Here is a 20,528-nt window from a genome sequence, read left to right on the forward strand (position 1 = left end):
GTTATCACTAGTAACAAAGGACAGCTCCTGCTTGCCATGTGCTACGGCTTTACTGAATGTACTGTAGTTGGCATAATCTATTTTTCCCTCAGCGGATTGCAGTCACCTTTCCTTCTTCAGTCAGTGAAGATATCAGTTTGTGTGTATGAGATTCTGCCAATAAATTCAGTTCAGCAGAGCAGATTTCTCAATTGAATGGTAAGCAGAAGTTATAAAGTCAGAGAAGATTGCAATATTAGGAATATCTCAGTTATTGACCCTTTGTAGTGATGGATCGGATAGGAATGGAAAAAAATACAGGGAAATCCTACCTCCTGTTGCTTGTATTCTTTAAAGATTTTGACCAATACCACTGCCAAAAAGTTTTTAATCTTAGGTGTGCTCTGTTGGAAACTGTATTTGACTATGATAACTTGAATCGCACTGAAATAATGGCCATTTGTGCTAAAAATCAGGTATTGAAGCAGTGGTCCTCAAGTTCTTTGGGATGTTAAAAAGTTTGCTTTGTTGTGATTTTTGATAATTAAGATCTGAGTGTTACGACACCACAACAAATCTCATGTGGGATATATGACTGTGCTCCCAAACTCTATGAACCTTATTATATGATATTTAGTCCGTATCGCCCTCTGTGTCAACCAGAGCTCATTAATCGCTCACAACCAGGGAAGCTATGCTATGTTAGCCCTTGCCAAAGCATGACATTTTTAATACATTAATAATATGTCTGAAAGGTAATGGAAAGCCATTAATCACATACTGGACAGGTGCCAAAAATTTAAGCTATAATTGGCTTCTCCTTGTCAAGCACGCCGGTCGCATGTTCTGGCATATGTCTCATACTCAAATCACCTGTGTGGCTGTCATCATTTCCCCCTCCTCAGCAGACTGAACTGGATCAATGCAGTAGTCTATAATTCAATGTAATGACCATCATCAGGGCTCTAACTTGCTCTAATAAGAATTCATTATGTAGGAGACAGGGTGTAGCCCAGTGACTAGTGAGGTAACATCCAGTTTTGGATTTGATCTCAGCCTTTTGCATTCTTGATCGTAATTTGCTTCTGTTCATTTCCTGAACACAAGAAAGACGTTGGGGATTGGAGGAGGAAGAATATCTCAGATTACATTAGACATACTGTAGCGTGTTTAAATTCATTTACTCAGGAGTAAGTTGTAGGGAAATACAGCTATTCCCACAGTCACATAAAAAAGAAAAAGAAACATGGCTATTCATAAAAAATATTCCTTTATCACCACATCTTAGGTAGATTTTTTGGTAACCACATATTTAATTTATTTATCAAATTATGTAAGAAAAGGAATCATTTCCTCTGTGAAAACTCATTTTAAAATTCGTGTAGTCTTTCTGAAATGTGCCTTTTGGATGACACAGTGGAAGAACCTCCAAAATCTGGAGTATATAGAACACTGTGTCTAAATTACTGAATTAACACATAATATAATTTGGGGATAATTCGAGAAAATGAAGGATATAGAAGATGAAAAGAGAACTTGTACAAGGTGTTGTAAATTTAAGACATATATTCTAATTGTTTTTTCTTAAAGTTGCATCTAATTTTGTGACAAATTGAAATTTGAAGTTTGAGTGTTGTGGAAGCGCATCGCTAAAAGCGAATTTGGACTAGCCAATACGGTTTCTTATACGATGCTTTGCATGTAACAGCTGTAGGATAACCATTTTATGAAATGAATATAATAGGAAATTGCACTGCATCCATAAGGCAATTATTGTAATTTGCTATGGAAACACAACTCAACCATCTGTTGGCACTGTGTGGGATCTGCAGCTAAGTTTGGTTTCACGACTGTGCCTTATTTGTGTAGAAAGAACTTGTTTACAAAATTACTTTGAAGACTAGGTTCTCTCCCCTCCTCTCTCCCCCTCCCCCCTCCTTCTAGTCCCCCTCTTTCAGATAATGAGTGTTTTGGGAAAATGCTATAGAAATAACCAAACCAGTGCCTTCTTTCCTTATATGTGGCCCTGCAGAAAATAATTCTGTAATTAGAAGGTCAATCTTCAAATGAGCAAATGGAAGTGAACAGCTTTCAATTTTTTACACATTTTAACTTGTCTAGAATGAAGATTTAGTTAGGTGGTGAGATATGATGGCACCATCATCATAAATATATTGGTTAAGACTAGGGTTGTGCTCTTTGTCTTGAAATACTCACTGGAGTGGATCACTTTTTTGTTCCCTCAGAATCCTCTTGCTTGGACTCCGTCATTAAAGAAAAATGAGTTGGCATATAGAAATGTTTTTGACTGTGTGTGTTCTTAGGATTGGGGCATAGACCAGGAATGACTAAATACTGTATTCTCAGGGGTGACAGTAATCTCCAGACGCTGAACTGCTGAGCCAGAATACCTGGATGACCAGGTTTTGTAATAGAGTTAACACAGTCTATCATGAAGGGCTTCACAGAGGCAGAACTATTTTTATTGTTCTTTTGGATTATATTTCTCAGAATGCCACAGCCAGCATGGCCAGGAACCAATGTGGCTGAAATGTTCTGTGATGTTTCCATTTTTGAACATCGGTATGTTCCATTCTAGAGTGATAGTTCCCAACCTTAGGTCCCCATGTGTTCTTGAACTGCAAGTCCCAGAAGCCTTCACCACCAGCTTCACCACCAGGGTTTCTGGGAGCTGCAGTCCAAAAACATTAAGATTGGGAACCACTGCTCTAAAGCCAAGGAAGAGATGTCACAAGTTGGTCTGGGTGAGGAATCGTTCCATGCCTTAGAGCTTGGAAACAGTTCTCACCTTGTCCTTATGAAGAAAACAGTGGGCAATCCTTTCATTATAGCAAAACAAAAAGGCACTAGAATACCAGGAGGCTGAGGGAGAATTCATTGCAGGAGGTTTGAAAAGGACCGTAAGGGGGTCAAGTCAGGTGCCCATCCCTGGAAATGTGGCATAGGTTTATGTCCCCTTCCTCATTCCTTTCAGATGTTGCTTTTAAATTATTGAAACTAAAGCACAATGTTTTATGTTCAGCTCCAGTGAATAGAGAGGGACTTTGGGAGGATAGTTTCTGTTAGGGAAATAGGTGCATCATCATCATCATCACATCATCAAAATTCAGAAAGTCTAAACAGAGGGGATTTATTATTATAAGCTGTAAATGAGCCAACTGTTATCATTGTCATTAAACACAATTAAACAAAAGAAGCCGAGCTCTTCCAATACTAATGAGAAAAATATCCAAAGAGACAGAAGTGTGCTCATAATATCTCTCTTATTAAGCTAACAAAAGCTAAGATGTACACGAGGCATTTCGAGCTCTCCGAGGTCTTTGCAAGAGATGAAAAGCACTCAAGTTGTTGTCAGTCCTTTGTCATTGAAATAAAAGACCCACCACGTTGGGCGGGCTGGGATTTATGTCCCTGATCTGGTTATGAAATACGAGAACAGTTCTAAGTGCTTGCTCTTAGATTTTGCAAATAATATTTTTGAAACAAACAAATGGAAAGAGGTGGGTGGAAGGGAGGGAAATCCCAGTACTCCCAGAGAATGTTCCATATGTCTTTGTTAGAAAGGAGTGAAATCTCTCACGTCAAAATAATTTTGGCAGTCAGTGATTCTGATGCCTGATTCATTCCCACGTAGCATCTCTGATAAAGGTTACTGAGATTATTCCAATTTACCTTATATTATATCAAGGCTTTTGAAATGTCAACATATCATATCTTTTCTAATGCATTGATCCTTAGACAATAACTCTTACTTTTATTGTTTCTAAAAGGGTGCTGGTGCCAGAAGGAAAGAATGATTGATGTCAGAGAGGCTGTAGACGCTCATCATTTTGCTCTACCAACTGATTTATCCATCTGTCTGGCTATCCCTCATGTGGGGAAAGGGAAGGATTGCTCGGGATTACTGACAGCCCTGCTGATGACCGGAAACCCTGCTAAACTTGTCATCTGCTTGTGAACAATATTTTCATATATGCTAAAAGACCTCAGATCCACCTTTGAATGCAACAAACATCCTTCTGATTACTTTGAACAACATCTCTTCAGTATGATAGGCTTCCACCAAAGTTTTCAACTTTAAAAAAAACCACAAGAATCATTATTTTGCTCATAGGATTCTGGAACACATTTTACAATAACATCAGCCGCTTACGTGTACATAGATGTATAATATAAACTGGTTATAGTTATCAAGGCCCTGTCAAGGATTTAGAGATGTATTTGTCAAGATTCTTGTCGCTTCACACCCTTTGGGTTACTGTGTCGTCGGTGATACAGCACTATCCTTCAGTATGGGGTCACTATGATGTGTGTAAAACCCAGATTTACACAGATGAAGGAAAGTTCTGGGATTACACAGCCTGTCAACCAGAAGCCATGGATATGATGAAATATGTGAAAGTAAACCTGGATCCACCTAATATAACATGTGGAAATCCACCAGAGACCTTCTGTGGAATGGTAAGGCTGGAAGAGACCCTAAATGTCATATTATGATATAGATTTAAGAATGTGATAATTCAGGATAAAAAGAGTAAATGTCCTTAGCTTCAGCATTGCAGATCAAGGCCAAAGTTTTATGCTGCAGAAAAAAGCCACATGGCATATAATAGATGTCATTCAATAATGCGTGGATCTGGTTGAAATCCACGGCAAAACTTTCACTGTTTTCTTTTCATGAAAGATGTATTCTTAGTGGAGCAGTTTGGGTGGCTAATGGTCCTGCTTCAACTCTTGATTGGGTTCAAATTCCAATTTAACTTGATAGATTTAATTGTAGGGGTATGTCACATTGGCACCATTGCTATGGAAATGGCATATATAAGACAGATAGGAACGTATAGTCCTTCAGCCAGGTGACTTCTTGTATACAAAGATTAGCATTTGCAAGAGCTGAGGTTCTTAGAAAAATATCCCACCACCTCCGGCTTCCTTGCAACCGTCTTCTTCAGAGCGCCTTTCATGTTAACATTTGTTTTCATTTCTGAAGTCATTTGAGACAGGTTCCTGCAAATGCTGTTGGGGTTGTTTGTGATTTTTTTTCTCACAGCGACTGAATGAACCCAAAGTACATCTCTTAAAGTTCAAGGGTGACTGATGTTGCTCTGCTATAAGATGAATAACCCACTGATGATGAATAGCAGTGGACAAAAATGCTGGCATAATTCATGTGTGAGGTCTTACAATTTCACATCTCAAAAATTGATTTGGCTTCAGAGATGCAGTCAAAAAATTTGATAGCAATAATTCTTTTCAACTCTCAGGTGTAAGGAAAAGGGTAAGGGGAATAGATGCTTGCTGATTTTTAAAATTAAACCTTACAATTTCAAAAGTTGCTCTATACTTCAGGTGTATTTATGGAAGTAGCATATATACAACATGTATATGTTAAAAATGACATGGAGTCAAATGCATTCCATTTGAAATTTATTTGTAAGGAAGACTTTGGCGTTGTAGATAGAAATTCAAAATTGGAAGAAAGAGGTAGAGTGTACAACAGTATATCATCAGCAACTGGATGCTAGGATCAACTTTCTTAATTACTGCCTAAATGTTGAATATGCCAGTCCTGGTTTAACTGACACATACCCACTGACAGTGGATTAGCTCAGGTACAATGGAACTTGTGCTGGTGGAAGAAATAGCAAAAGCGTTGCTGTTCACAGCCCTCATTCAGTGCATATGAATTGGCACGGGAGAACCTGCCAGTAGATTGAGCTTCTGATGAACATTGTAAATCTCTGATGACCTGTGCCTAGGCCACAGCATGTAGATAGGGCTTTGTGTGCATGGTTGGAGAAGTGCTAGTGTCCACTGCCTGCATATAAAACTTTTAAACATTTGAATCTTGAGCATTTCCAGGTTGGGCTAGGAGGGTTTCTTCTTCAAAATCATTGAGACCTACTACCGGGCAGGATTTCCCTACAGGACTAACTAGACTAGTCTGACCACATGTCTGTATCATTAGTCACTGCAGAGCAGAAGGTTCTGGGAAGATTTCAGTTTGAGTGCCTTTCAGATATTCTATATTGGGGAGGGAAGACGGGCATCAAACATTTTGGAAGGAGGTTTTAAGGTTTGTGCGGCCATTGGCCCTCTTAATTGCTAGGATTATAGAGCTTCTGGAGAAGGTTGGGCCTTCCCAGTCAGGAGGTTGTTGCAGGCATGGAAGCCTCAAGTTTGCAAGTTTCAGGCCTTACTGGCTCAGGAGTGGGACCTGGGACACATTTTTCTTCTTGCTAGCACCACAGAGTCTTCAGCCTAAAATTCTGTGTCCAGGCCAGAGTCCTGGATGATGCTATCCTAAAAGACATATCTGATGGGGTGGAATCCTGAACAGGAAAAAATCTATTTGGAGGTGCAGATCAGTGACAGGATTTTATTACAGGCCCCATATAAGTGTATTGTTCTTACACTAGTGGCCGGCTAAGCTGGGAGTGTCTCCAAATGTTTAGTTCTGCAGTATACTATTTTGTAAGAGCAGAACTCACACTTTCCCTTTTGCTCTTGTTCAGTGACTTGCTTCTTCACCACGTTCTGTTCTGTTTTCTTTTGATTTAATTTAAAAAGCCTAAAATTAGTTTTGAAATTATAGCAAGCCTAGATTGCTACAGTGGCTGCCTAATTCTACCTCCCACCCCACTCCATGTGAAACGAAGAACGTGAGGAAGAGAACATATGCATGTTTATTAGGATGGTGTGCGAAATGAATCAAGGGGCCTCTGCTCACCATTTTTTAGTCAATCCATTCTTCCGTGCATATGCATCAAAATGTATCTTTGCCCTTTTGTTATCAGATTTTATGGAAATTAATTTTTTGGGGATGCAGGCTGGCTGGCAGATTCTGGGAGCTATGGACCCAAACAGTAGCTTTTGTAGACTCTGGATGACATCAAGGCTCATATTCATCCAGTGTTTTAACAAGTGTGCATGTGTAGTCAGCATGAATTCTGAACTCTGTAAGAGTGCTGGACTAGAACTGGGTCAAATCTGTGCTTGCAGGATCAGGTAATGTGAAATCCTTCAAGGTGATATTTTGACCGAAAGAATCTCTTCGGCATCCCTCCTTGGGTGCTGTAGATACAAAGTTATGCTTGAAGATTTATATATTGGTTGTTTCCCAAAAGGGGATTGCTTTGCTAGTTGTCTCCATGTGGTGTTGCTATGTTGAAATGAGTGGGAGGGTGATGGCGATATGCAGGCAGAAAGAGCAGAGTTGCTGCTTACAGGTTGTTTGTATTTCCTTGTATTTCCAAATAAACAACTGTGGTTCTGAAGGTTAAAACTGCAGCTGAAAGAGAAGATTTGCTCATAAGGCTTGGGTAGATCTGGCTGTCCAAGCCTAGGACAACATTGAAGTGCCTTAGAAGTGGTAACATTATCCTGGAATTGTCTGCAGCCAATTTTTTTTTTCTTCTGGAAAGGTTATATATAAGGCTTGAAGGAGCCTACTGATGGAAGAAGCTGTGTACATTTGTACAATTTATGGAGCAGAAGTGCTGATGGCAGTGGAAAAGCGAGCCGTTGAGTGCCGCTATGGATTTCAGCACCAATCAAAGTTAAATTAAGAAACAAAGATTATTAAAAAGTCTTCTGTGCGTGTAATTCTGGCATAATGTTATGAGTTGGACCTCAAATGTTTTCCGTAGAGATTTTCAGCATCATTAATACGGCATGCCCTTCATTATGAGGAGGCTTGCCTTGCTGGGTGGGGGGGGGGAAGAGAAATTGGGGAAATAAAGGGCTCTCCGGTGTAGTTAGCAGTGCCATGATTATGTTTACTGAGATAATTAAACCATCGGATCCCATTCGTCAGACTAGTTTGCAAGGCAAAATGAAAACAGGGTTTTGTTTGGAAATGCCCTAATAATATATGCATGGATACTTCAGGTCAACAAATCAATATAGTGCTACTGCAGCAATATCAAAAACGAATCTTGTTGAGAAGGTTGCTAGCTGATATTTTATCACACAAGGGAGAATAGCCAATTCAGATTGTATACCACCCATTTTGTTTTTGAAAGCTCTTTAAAATGTAAGCCAGGCTCCCTCCCTCCCTCCTTCCTTGTTTCTCTGAAGTTGTGCTTGTTATAGCTGAGGGCTATGCATTGCTTAAGCTTTGTCTTACCTCTGGTTGTGGCTGATTTCACTGGTCTTATATTTTGATCTTCCTCGTTTAATGGTATTGTTGAAGACACAATGAGTATTTGGAGAGGCTGGCGGTGGCCGAGGTTGAACAGTTGCATACATATTCGGGTCTGAAGTGACAAGGAGGGTAGGCTGGATCACGCCATTGTGCCGCTGGTCATACAACAGAAACCCCTGACCTGCAAGATAATGCAGCATTTGCTGACCGCCTTGTTTCGGCCAGCTCTGACCGGAGCGGGGTCTGCCAAAAAAAGTGCAGCCGCTAGAACAAAGTGCTGGCATTTGCACATGTGTACATTGCGCGCCTGCGCAACTCTGTCTTGTGTGCACCCTTAGTGATTGTAACATTCAGCTCTGCTCTCACCTGTCCGTCACAGCTGGGCAGTGGAACATCAGCCAATGAAGGGACGGAGGGTGGTGCAGAAGGGGGAGGAGCTGAAATATAAAAGGGGTGTGTGAGATGTGAGAGGGTTAGATGGAGAGATTGAGAGATTGAGAGTTAGTGATGAGCATGTTTGGAGGCCTGTGAGCCAAAATAGTCAGTGAGGAAAAGTCTGTGTGATTCAGTGAATGAGAAACAGTGATTTACAACTTGATTATCTACCTGTGATTTACTCATTTTATTTTATTATATCAATAAACAAGTTTTGTTTTGGAAGAAACACTTGTCCTTTTTTAAATATTGATTATAACTGGTGGCAGCAGTTGAAGAGGAAGAGTAGTGAGCACTCCTGGAGGCCTGAGTGGTACATAGAATACTTGATACTTAAGTGATATACAAATATATCTCATATTGGATTAATCAGACACAATGAGCCCATCAAATGTGGAGAAGTTTTTGTTTTATTGAAAGCGCTCGTAATCTCAAGATTAGACTACTGTAATGCGCTCTACGTGGGGCTACCTTTGAGGCTGCTGCGGAAACTTCAGGTGGTGCAGAACGCGGCGGCCAGACTCCTTAGTGGGGTGAAAAAATTCCAACATATCTCACCCACTCTGGCCGCATTGCACTGGCTGCCCATCCGATTCCGCATCGACTTCAAGGTGTTGATGCTCACGTACAAAGCCCTAAACGGTTTAGGGCCTCGATATTTGGCGGAACGCCTTCTACCACCAAGTTCTACCCGTGTCACTCGCGCGAGCCAGGAGGTGAGGTTGAGGAGCCTAACGCCGAGGGAGGCCCGGAAGGAGAAGACAAGAAATCGGGCCTTCTCGGCGGTGGCTCCTCGCCTCTGGAACAACCTTCCCCCGGACATTCGCGCGGCCCCCTCGCTGGGTATTTTCAAAAAGCAATTAAAGACAATGATGTTTCGGCAGGCCTTCCCTCCCACCCCCCCTTAGCTAATCCTGATTTTCCTTTTTTCTTAGTTTATAATTTTATGGTTGAAAGTTTTCTTCTAGTCATTGTTGTACCCCTGTTGTGAGCCGCCTAGAGTGGTCTATTGACTAGATAGGCGGGATATAAATAAAATAAATAATAATAAATAAATAATAATGATGACAACAGTAATAAAATGTGTGTCTGTTTATGTCTATGTATGTGTGTGTGCGTGTGTGTGTATGTGTCTCCAGTGAAGCCTAAAATATGGAAAATATAACACATGAAAGGGGTCTAAGGCTGTGCACTCCAGAGTTTAGGTTTCTTTTTAATGAATTAATTAAAAGTCATATTATTTATCTTGCTGTAAGTACAAAGGCATACATTACGGCCATGAATTGCTGCTAGTTAATAAGTCACTGTTTGTATCCATTGTCATTCGCCAGTCATGTGAGCTAATCTGCACTGAGGGATGCAAATTATAACTTGTTAAACTGCAGTGTTTGCTTCTCCATTTATGCTGATGTTACTAACTAATAGGATTCTGGCCTTTGTTCAATTAAAATCAGTCTGTAGCCTGCAGTACCAGTGCAACCCACTAGGTGGCAGACTTCATTAACCTTCTCTAGGGGTAAAACTGAACAAGATGTTGCTTGCCTCTAAGTTCATTGAGGTGGCTGTACATCACATTTCACTCTATTGGTCCCACCAACTCTTAAAATAGTTAAGAGAAAGATCTTGGAGGCTGAAAAGTGAAGAAGGGAGGCAAATGAGCAGATGGAAAATCAGAATGAACACCAGGATAGATAGAGAGAAAGGCCAGTGGGAAAGAAAAGTGGAGAGAGAAATGTAGAGGGAACCATGGAGAGCACCAGGGTTTAAAACCTTGTTAAGCTGGTTTCTTTTACTGGTTAATAAGAGCAGAAACAAGAACATGTATCATATGTTTGAGATACTGTATTTGCATTGAAGTTCCCCAATGCTGTTTGAAGCGGCATGGCTTTTAGCCTTGTTAAAAGAACATAAATGTTCCTAATATCACTAAGCCTAAATTATGGCTTGCTGGGGGAGGCTTGTTTCTTTTGCCCCCTAAAGGGAAGAACAACAACAAAAATACATGAATATATGTTTCATGAATTCAGATTAAAGACCTGCATTCCGGGGGAAAACAGATTTGACTGTCATTCATTAATCCATTCAGAGGCATGTTTGTAAATTATTAACAAGCTTATGCTATGATGTATTTGACTGTAAATTTGTGATTTTTTTTAAAAAGCAAGACTTGGAAAGCAGGGGGTCTTTTTAAAGAAAAAAATTAATAGGCCTGCAGTTAGATATTTTTGTCTTCAGTCACATAAGCATAGTTTTGAGTGAAATCGGAGTTTAATATCTGGAAATCAGCTTGGTGAAATTGGATGAGTTTTGTAAAATCAAATGCTTTTTTAAAGAAAAAAAACCACATGTGCTGGAGAAGATCTTTGCATAATGAATAAGGGGATGATCCCTCTATGCCAGAGGCAGAGAATGTTAATCCAGAAATCTGTGTTTGTCCATGTAGAAAATAATAATCCTTTATTTTTCTATTATCTTCATGTGATGTGGGTAGTTGATGGTATCTGTGCCACATAGCAGTATACACTCCCCTTGGCTGACAGAACACACTTTTTGTTTCAAACTTTCCTGAAGAATGACTTCTTAAAAATAAAGTTCAAAACAAAACCTGAGGAGCGTTGCAACTTCTTCTCAAAGCATCAGATAACAACTATTATTGTTGGTACTTACATTTGAGAAGAGGAGTGGAAAACCGACATCATGAACGGTGCATTAGAGACAGAAAAGGACAGGTTCTCTTTAAATGAAAATAATCATTTCATGTTAAAGAGCGTGGGGTTGCCTTGAATGGACCCAGAAAGCAGAGGAAACTATCCCCCTGTGCTTCCTACTTTTGATCCTCCCTGAGTCCTGGGTACCTCCAGTAATGTCTGATGCTATTGCAATCCCTTTATTGAGATCAACAGAGCAATCCCCACTGCCTCAGTCCACTATGATGATCTTATCTTGAGGCCATGTTCTCCTCTGCTAGATGCAAAGTTATCATCTGCAAACTACAGACACTTGTTCAATTGGTACTCAGTTTTAGTATCTTCTAGAAACTGGCAATCATCTTTCATCATTGCTTTTATTGTTAGTTATGATTGCATTGGATTTAAACTTTATCTAGTTTATATAAGGCCCTTTAAACTCAGTGGGACTTGTTAGGTACGAATAGTCTAAATCCTCTTCATTTTGGTCCCTGAGTTGGTTTCAAACCAGCCAAACCGTACTGTTTTTTAGCATGGGGCTTTAAATTTTTGTCAGGAATGCCTTTAGAGGCAGGATCTGCGGTAAGAAAACCAGTGAGGTTCATTAGTAGGTCCAGGACTTATTGAAGCTCTTTGTGTGACTTTGGGCCACTTACTCTCATCGTGTCCTCTTATGCAGTGTAATGATGGGGGGTGGCAGTTGCTCCAAGCTCACTGGACGAAAGATAGGTTGTAAGCATAGTAATAGTAATAAATGTGTCATCAAAGTTCTGACTTATGGCAACCCTTTTAAGGATTTTCTAGGTAGAGAGTACTCAGAAGTGTTTTACCATTCCCTTCTGGGGGCATCCTGGGATTGTGCAGTTTACCCAAGGCCACACAGACTGGCTCTACTCACAGGAGGCCTAGTGGGGAATCAAATTCCCAACCTCTGACTCTACAGCCAGATACCTAAACCACTGAGCTAGCCAGCAAGCTTAAAAGCATAAAAAATAAATAGAAGTGGCACATCACTAATTTGCCAGTTTTACTTTCAGAGGTTGGTGTCCACGGCTCCTGACACTACGGCATGCATTCTGTGTGCTACATCCAGATTGCTACATCCAGATTGGGACAGGGGATCAGAAACCCCATTGGACTGCCATGTGTTTTTCTTGCCCCAGTAGTAGGAAAAACATAGGGGAAAGAAATACATTCTTGTCATTATTGTTCATCCTCTTAATAGTTTTTGTATCACTTTGTTTAATGTAAAAGTGTAATTCTGAAAGAAAGGCAAGGAAGAATGGGAATTCTTATGTCTTGCAAATAAATCAAGTTAGCAGCTGAATGGTTCAGCTATGGGAACATAAGTTCCCAATCTTCACACACTATTTTGCTTTGAAAAATTGGCAGTAATCCTGGATGCGTTATCTAATAGAGTGAGGCAAAGAAGGCTTGAGATATAAAAATGTTAGTCTCTTAAGAGCAAAAGGTTCAGCAATAGCCCAAGGCAGAAATATCCATAAACACATCATTTCTTAAGGTTATATTTTTAGTACTTTTTTTCCTCTAGAATTTAATAAATCCACATGGGAACAGGCGCTTGGCAGTGACACCGTCTTGATATTTAAGTCTTGACAGTGTGAATGTAATTATGGAGAGTAGCCTTTGAATGAATTTTAATAACATGCATGCCCTATGAAGAGAATGGTTTCTTGTACTTTTGGGGGGTTATTAATCTCTTTCTTTCAGTCATGTGCATAGTTACTCTTGGTCATTGGGGAATAGCCTGAAACCCAGTTTTGCCGACACCTGAGCAAGATTAACTAATTTTCTGAGAGAAGAGCCACACATTGACAAAGGAATACCCATAAAAAGTCTGCCCAGCAACTAGAGTTGTTTTTCTTGCTCCAAACTTTTCCAGACACCCACCTTCCCCCAACTACGGAGATCCATGTGTGGGCAGTTTGCTGAATCAGGAACTGGAGGCATTGGTGGTGTATCAAAACTATCTCAGCTACAAATCAACCAAAGTAAAGATAGCCTAAGTCTAGTGTAGTTGTTATGCGTAAATAATTGAAATCAATAGGATAGCCCGATCCTGGTGAACTGAAGTCCCATTAATTTAAGTCTGAACCTGCCACAGACGGTCCACTTTGTGCTGATTATTCTGCTGCAAAACTTTGGACCACTGCCATGATAGCAGAAATTTGGTGGCAACAGTGGTAACTTTATAGTGCTGAAGAATGCCAGAGTATCTTCCTGAGACCTAGAGCAGGGATGTGGTGAGTATTTGAAAAATTTCTCATTCTACGTGATTTTCTGAAACTCACCATGCCAGGTTCCCCATCAAAACATTGCCTTCAGCCTCAGAGGTTTCCCGGCTTCCCACAAAAGAGAGGACTCTCTGGAGAGAAGATGAAAGCCACACCAGGGAAATCTAGAAATATTTCCTTGTAGAATTTGGTAGCTTTTGATGTGGCGGAAAGGGCTACAAAAATAGTTCTTGGCAGTGGTTGTAGGAGGAATTCAAGATACAAAAAACCTGGCCATTTCTTAAATGGATATGTCCGGCTTAAAGGAATATAGCAACAGCCATTTTGGATCAAGCCATAGGTCTGCCTACCCCAGCATTGTGTTCTCCACAGTAGCCAGTCAGGTGCCATTGGGAAGCCTACAATAAGCTATGAGTACTGTAGTGTCCTCTCATCCATATTTCACAGCAACTAATACTGAGAAGTTTCCTGTCTTTGTTGCTGGAGGCAATGTATACTGCTCATTGCTGAGTAGCTGCTAGTATAGCATTTATTGGCAACAACTGGCATCTGATTTTTTTAAATGTTGAAACCAGAACACTGTAGATGTAAATGGTTAGTAAGTAGAAAACCGGAAATATCCATTAGCAGTAGTACCACCACTAATGATCTGGTACTCAATGTTATCAGTTATAAATTCCCCATCCCCAAAATGTGCCTCTGCTATTTCTTTAGACATCTTTACCTACATGGATTATTTTTAAAAAGGGGGGGGGGGAGAGGTACATTTTAATTGCATGTTTGTTTCTTTATGCTGAGAGGCAGAAGGAAAGCCTTTTTTTACAACTAGGTTGTTAAAAAGCCATTTAAAATGACTCTTTATGATGAAAGAGCATGTTCACAGAAGTGTAGCACTTTCTAACATTTGAATTTTATCTGTAAAACTCTTGAAAGCCATCATCTGAATTAATCAGTTTCATTTTCATTTTATTTTACTTTTTGACACCTGGTAGTAGGAATCATGCTTCTGCTGGATATTGGCAATTGAGCTGCTGATGTCTGACATTTTCAAAGGACTGAAATGTGGTAGGACAAAGGAGAAAAATAAAATCTAAATAGCTAGCGGTAAGGGGAAAAATCCATATTTTCAAATGGATCAAAGGTGTAACCGTGTTGAGGGAAAATACAGAGTGCCACTCCTGGTATAAACTAAGAATTAAGGTCACATGGATTTTGTTCCTTTTGTTCTGTGGCTATTTCCATCTTCCTGCATGCTAGTGTGTCAAGATTAGAGATGGGCACAAACTGCTAGTTTCTTTTTTGGCCAAACAGGCGTTCCATGCTTCCCAGCCCTATCTCCTCCAGCAGGTGCCTGCTCAGCAGCAGTACCTGGAGGAGGCGGGGCAGAGAAACCAGGGTGTTTCCTCTGAGCAAGTGCCTGCCAGAGGATGCAAGGCTGGGCAGCGCCAAACATCTGTTCTGCTGAAAAACAAACCAGCATGAACCACCAAAACCGCAGTTCGTGCCCATCTGTACCATGAGCATGGTGCTTAATTTACAAAAGATAAGAAGTACAGTGGTGCCCCGCTTAACGATTACCCCACTTGATGACGAATCTGCTTGACGACAACGTTTTTGCGATCGCTATTGTCATTGCAAAACAATGTTTTAATGGGCAAAATCCGCTTTGCAACAATTGGTTCTCTGCTTCGGGAACCGATTCTTCGCATTATGACGATCCAAACAGCTGATCGTCGGCTTTTCAAAATGGCTGCCGGCTGTTCAAAATGGCTCCCCGCTATGTTCAGGATGGATTTTTCGCTGCACAGGCATCGGAAAATGGCCGCCTTATGGAGGATCTTCACGGACGCTGAGGTATTTCGCCCATTGGAATACACTGAACCGGTTTTCAATGCATTTCAATGGGCTTTTTTATTTCGCTTGACGAGGATTTCGCTCTACAGCGATTTCGCTGTAATAGATTATCCTCATCAAGCAAGGTACCACTGTATGCAATTTACACAACATATAGGCCTAAATTCTCTTGCCTAGTTATATTAATGTTAACACAAACCGCATAACTTGTTTGAAACCCCTAATTCAGTTTATTGATGAAACTTGTATTTTTGCAAAAATGTACCTATCCAGACAAGCCCAGTCTATTTTATTAAGTAATGGTTCCTTATGGTATAATTTATTCTGTCAAGGGTGTGGGAAATTCTATATTCACAGTGAGGTCTATGTCTGCCTTATACTCGCTTGTGAAAATAATTAAATTCTTTTTGGAATTGTGTGTTGTATGTGTTTGCATGTATAGTTTTACAGATCTTCCTCATATCACTTTTATAGAGCATATTAAATACAATTTTGGAGTCCCAGCTGGAAACCAAGAGTCTGGAATATATAACTCATTCGGGCTAAGTTACTGACACTTTTATTCCTGTTTCAAAAGTATGGGTCTTAATTGTTTCTTTGTCTCTTAGATTGGTAGCTTACCCGTCCCTAGTTTCTTTTCGTCCAGTTTTGTTTTTAACTGTATCTTGCCTTTTCAGTGAAAACAACCCCTCACAATTTTGAAAGTTATATGTTAAAACAGCAAAACTAGAATTGCGCTGGTAGCCTGGAGTTTATTATTGGATAGCTTGTTGGTTAGAAAAGGTTTGTTTGTTCTGTCAAATGTCAGTCACTTGCTTTCAGTCTTTGAGAACATATTTTTAAAAAATATGTTAATTATATATTTAAAATGAGAGAATTGGCAAGCTAATTTGCAAACTATGGGAGGCGTATGTTCGAGGTATGACAATCAGCTGTTCTCAGCTTTTATGAAATCCCCTCTTATCATGATGTGTAATTTATAATGTAATTATAATTGCTTGATTGAGGTAGGTCTGGCTCAGTGTTGAGTGAGGATTTGGTCTCACCCTGGCCATATCAGACACTCTGTCCTCTTCCCTAACTAATTGACTTCCTGAGGTGCCCATTGAGACTGGCAGGAGTTGTTATACAATCCTTTTGAAGACCATCAGCTTGGCAAATACTGGTCTAGATGATCTGTTTGGCCACTGATGAATATTGCTTCTGTTCTTGTTTGAACCAAAGCAGAGGGAACTGTTACATTTACTGGTGGCAAAAGTACAAATGGGAAACTGAGTCTGAAGATGTATAAAAATATTGGCAATGCAGATTTTATCCTTATCTAAAAAGCATTTCGGTGGCATCCTTCTTCAGGAGCAGGCTTGCGCCGAAATGCGTCGAGCTTGAGCTTTTTAGATTAGAATAAAATCTGCATTGCCAACATTTTTATACATCTTCAGACTCAGTCTCCCATTTGTGCTTTTGTTCTTGTTTGAAGAAGAGTTTTAACAGAGAGGTCATGGGAGATACGTTGCTACATTTCTAGATTCCGCCCCAAGTGCTGCAAAGTTAGAGGAGATATTAATCTCATTTCTGCCCTTGCTATCAAATGACACCATTATGAAATTAAAAAGTTTCAAAAGGTTATTGCTTTGTTTTCCGTTTCTCCTGATTTCCTTGTATTTTATATGTGTGCATTGCTTTGAAGGCTCTGATAGGCAGAAAAGTGATACAGTGGTGCCTTGCTAGACAGTTACCCTGCATGACAGTTTTTTCTCTAGACATTGACTTTTTGCGACCACTATAGCGATTCACAAAACAGTGATTCCTATGGGGGAATTTCGCTGGACAATGTTTGGTTCCTGGTTCGCAAACCAATTTTCGCTAGACGACAATTTTGACAGCTCCCTCCGTGCTCGCAAAACAGATGTTTTAGGGACCTAAGCTTCGCAAGACAGCAATTTAAACAGCTGATCGGCAGTTTGCAAAGCAGCTTTCCTATGGCCGATCTTCGCTAGACAACGACGATTCTTCCCCATTGGAATGCATTAAACAGGTTTCAATGCATTCCAATAGGGAAATGCTTTTTGCTAGACAATGATTTCACTAAACAGCGCTTTCAGTGGAATGGATTATCATCGTCTAGCGAGGCACCGCTGTACATAAATACTTTAAGCAATTATTTGACCATGGCTGAAGAACAGGGTGTTGGATGGCAGAGTTCTCAGTGCATCTCTCGGCTTATATTGGTTTTGTCTTACTGGTGCAGAGCAATCATTTTATTTACATTCATCTAACCCATAATGAAGCTCAGGCTGTTGCTGAAATCAACACTGCTGGTTCACATGGGAAGATCTAGTTGTTATTGGTGTGCAGATGACAGCTTGCATCAAAGCTCTGGAGAACATCCTACTGCAGATTCCTGTAGATGTTAGAAGACATAAAAAATAGACTGGAACAGTATGGAACCCCAAAATGAATTCCTATAGAAAAGAGTAATAATCCAGAAGCACCAGTTGTTGGAAGCTCTGAAGCTCTATGCAAATATCAGTTTGCACCATAACACTGTTCAGGTGTTATAACGTAAAAATAGGTGGGGTATTAACTATGATGGGAATAATGGGAATGACCCACCCTAATGTCCCCAGGATATCAGCTCACTAGTCCCAAGAAGAGCTTGTATTCTTGTTCAGTTCAATTTGTTTCCTTGAGAAGGCAGGCATTCTCATAGACATGCTATAAGCATTTACGTACAAGGGCCCCTTCAGACCTTCATACTTGAAAGGGCCAATGGACTGCTAGGTAGAGGGGAAAAATTGGGAGTGGATTTAGACATGTACCACCATGTCCCCCATCATTACAGCGCTATCTGCTTTCAGGCTATAAAGATTGAGGAACGCTTATGAATACAGTTTAAGTGGAATTGAGGTATCGGTGGGCCAGAAAAACATCACTACACTTTCTCTCTCTCTCTCTCTCTCTCTCTCTCTCTCTCTCTCTCTCTCTCTCTCTCTCTCTCTCTCTCTCTCTCACACACACACACACACACACACACACACACACACATGCCATACAATCTATCTAAAAGAAAACCATGGTCAATGGTCTCAAAAACTGGAGAATCAACTAGATCACTGATTGGTATCAGTTGGTTTATTATATTGCTTTGTTTGGATATTGCAACCTGACCAAAGAGTTCTTGTCCTAAAGATGCAACTATATTTCAAGTAGTAAAACATGGATATACAACAAGTTGATGTGGCTGTATACCAACCCAGATATTCTCCCTCCATCCTTAAGCCTTAATAAATAAAGCACATTCCTAAAGAAGAACAGGGCCAGGACATCTCCATTATTGACTTGGAAAAATTGTATTTTCATATCAGTATGTGCGTAACTGTCACAGCTGGCTTCCAGATGTTCAGAAAGGAAGTTTTAGATACCCGAGAAATGAGATGTCCATGATTTTTTAATTAAGAACTAACATTTCCTCATTTCCCAGACTAAGGTATCTTTCAGAATGTTCCAGTTCACTTCTAGTTCTGGATCTGCCAAAAAGAGATAGGAATATGTATTTTGAGATAAAAATAAGGTTACAAACATGTGTTTTGACAGAAAATAAAGGAGAAGAGTGGGGTATAAATCTAATAATCAGTAAACTATAAATATTGAGGGACAATATGCTAAAAAGTTATTTATCATAAAGCATTGTATAGTAAAATGGAAACAGAATTATCTTTTGAATATATGTGGCACAGCTCAGAATAGATTCATCTATTCAACACATTGTTTTTAGTATCTGCTACAAAATAGACCATCATGTGCGCTCTGGTGTACTCAGTAGAATTATTATTGGATGAAAGTGCAGTAGGTAATGTTATTGTACAGCAGAACAAATCAACTTGCTACAAGAGAATTCTATATATGGTGGTAGCCCAGTCAAAAAAAATATAACTCTGAAACAGGAGTTTAGGTCAACACCAAAGACAGTCTTCTTTTGCCCTGTGCCAAATTTGGAGGAGTTTGGGTGAAGGGATTTTGTGTTACAATTTAGATACATTGCTGCAGCTTTCTGCCAAGGAAGGCTGTAGGGCAATGAAAGGTTATGGAGACAGAGTCCTTTACTGAGACAATTTGTCTCATGTAAGGTGTTCCTGCCTTCCTACAGCCACCCATTGCCCCAGTAACATTGTCTTTTCTGGTCAGTTCTGTATTTTCATTATATATGCATGGTAAGATAACTTACCATGGGACATGGTGGCGCTGCGGGCTAAACCGCAGAAGCCTGTGCTGCAGGGTCAGAAGACCAGCAGTCGTAAGATCGAATCCACATGACGAAGTGAGCGCCCGTCGCTTGTCCCAGCTCCCGCCAACCTAGCAGTTCGAAAGCATGCAAATGCAAGTAGATAAATAGGGACCACCTTGTTCTAGTGAGAGTTCAGGCTTCAATAGATTGACCACACACTTTTCTGCCTTCCTAGATATCTGTAGTATCCATATGTCTCTCCTCCAACATCACATTTCAAATGAGTTGGTTTTTGTATCTGTCTTTTTTTCATTGCCTGTCTTTCATATAGTATGGATGATTTTGACCTTGGTTTCCAATGACAATTTTTGCTAACTCTCATCTGTCCCCCTTTTTAAAATTTCAAATGGCATAGGAAATATTTTGGAAAACATGTGCACAACATGTTTGTAGAGCTTTTGGTCCAATATAGTTTTTCTTCCTCAAGTTGCCTAACTCAAAGAAGGAGACTGGAAATTGGAACATAGCTTTCCAGTCTGCATTTGGTAATCAGTCATGGCAGCATAGAAGCAGGAGAAAGGTGAGGTAAAAATATTTTAAACAAACAAACATTGGTTTAACCAAGATGATACAGTGTTTTTCCATTGTATGTGTTCCGCCCACTCACACTTTTGCTTCACCGTTTCATTAACTGCAAAATCAGTCCTTCAAAATATTTTTGCAGAGGGATTGAAGCCACATCCCAGCTGTTCTTGCTTTTGTCATCTACAAGCAACTGTAGTACATGTGCTCATCCTTTGGGGTACTATAGCATAGGCTAATTGTACATGAGTAAGGTTTCTGTTGGAATTTGAGTGTAGTGTAAGTATACTTAAACTTCTATTTTAAAAAGCCAAGAAATTCAATTCTTCAAAAAGAAAACAAAA

The 20,528-nt window shown here is 40.0% G+C and overlaps 1 protein-coding gene across 9 annotated transcripts in view; it reads left to right on the top strand.

Moving 5' to 3' along the window:
• The window catches only part of NTNG1 (netrin G1), a 314,667-nt gene that overhangs the window by 4,307 nt on the left and 289,832 nt on the right, over positions 1-20,528 (top strand). For all 9 annotated transcript variants that reach the window (XM_078391824.1, XM_020784658.3, XM_020784655.3 and 6 more), the window contains exon 2: positions 3,771-4,461. In XM_078391824.1, the coding sequence (XP_078247950.1) occupies positions 4,216-4,461 (246 nt within the window). In that variant the 5' untranslated portion in view covers positions 3,771-4,215. The remainder of the gene's footprint in view (positions 1-3,770; positions 4,462-20,528) is intronic.

This window comes from Pogona vitticeps, chromosome 4, assembly GCF_051106095.1.
Source record: "Pogona vitticeps strain Pit_001003342236 chromosome 4, PviZW2.1, whole genome shotgun sequence".
Classification (NCBI taxonomy): Eukaryota; Metazoa; Chordata; class Lepidosauria; order Squamata; family Agamidae; genus Pogona; species Pogona vitticeps.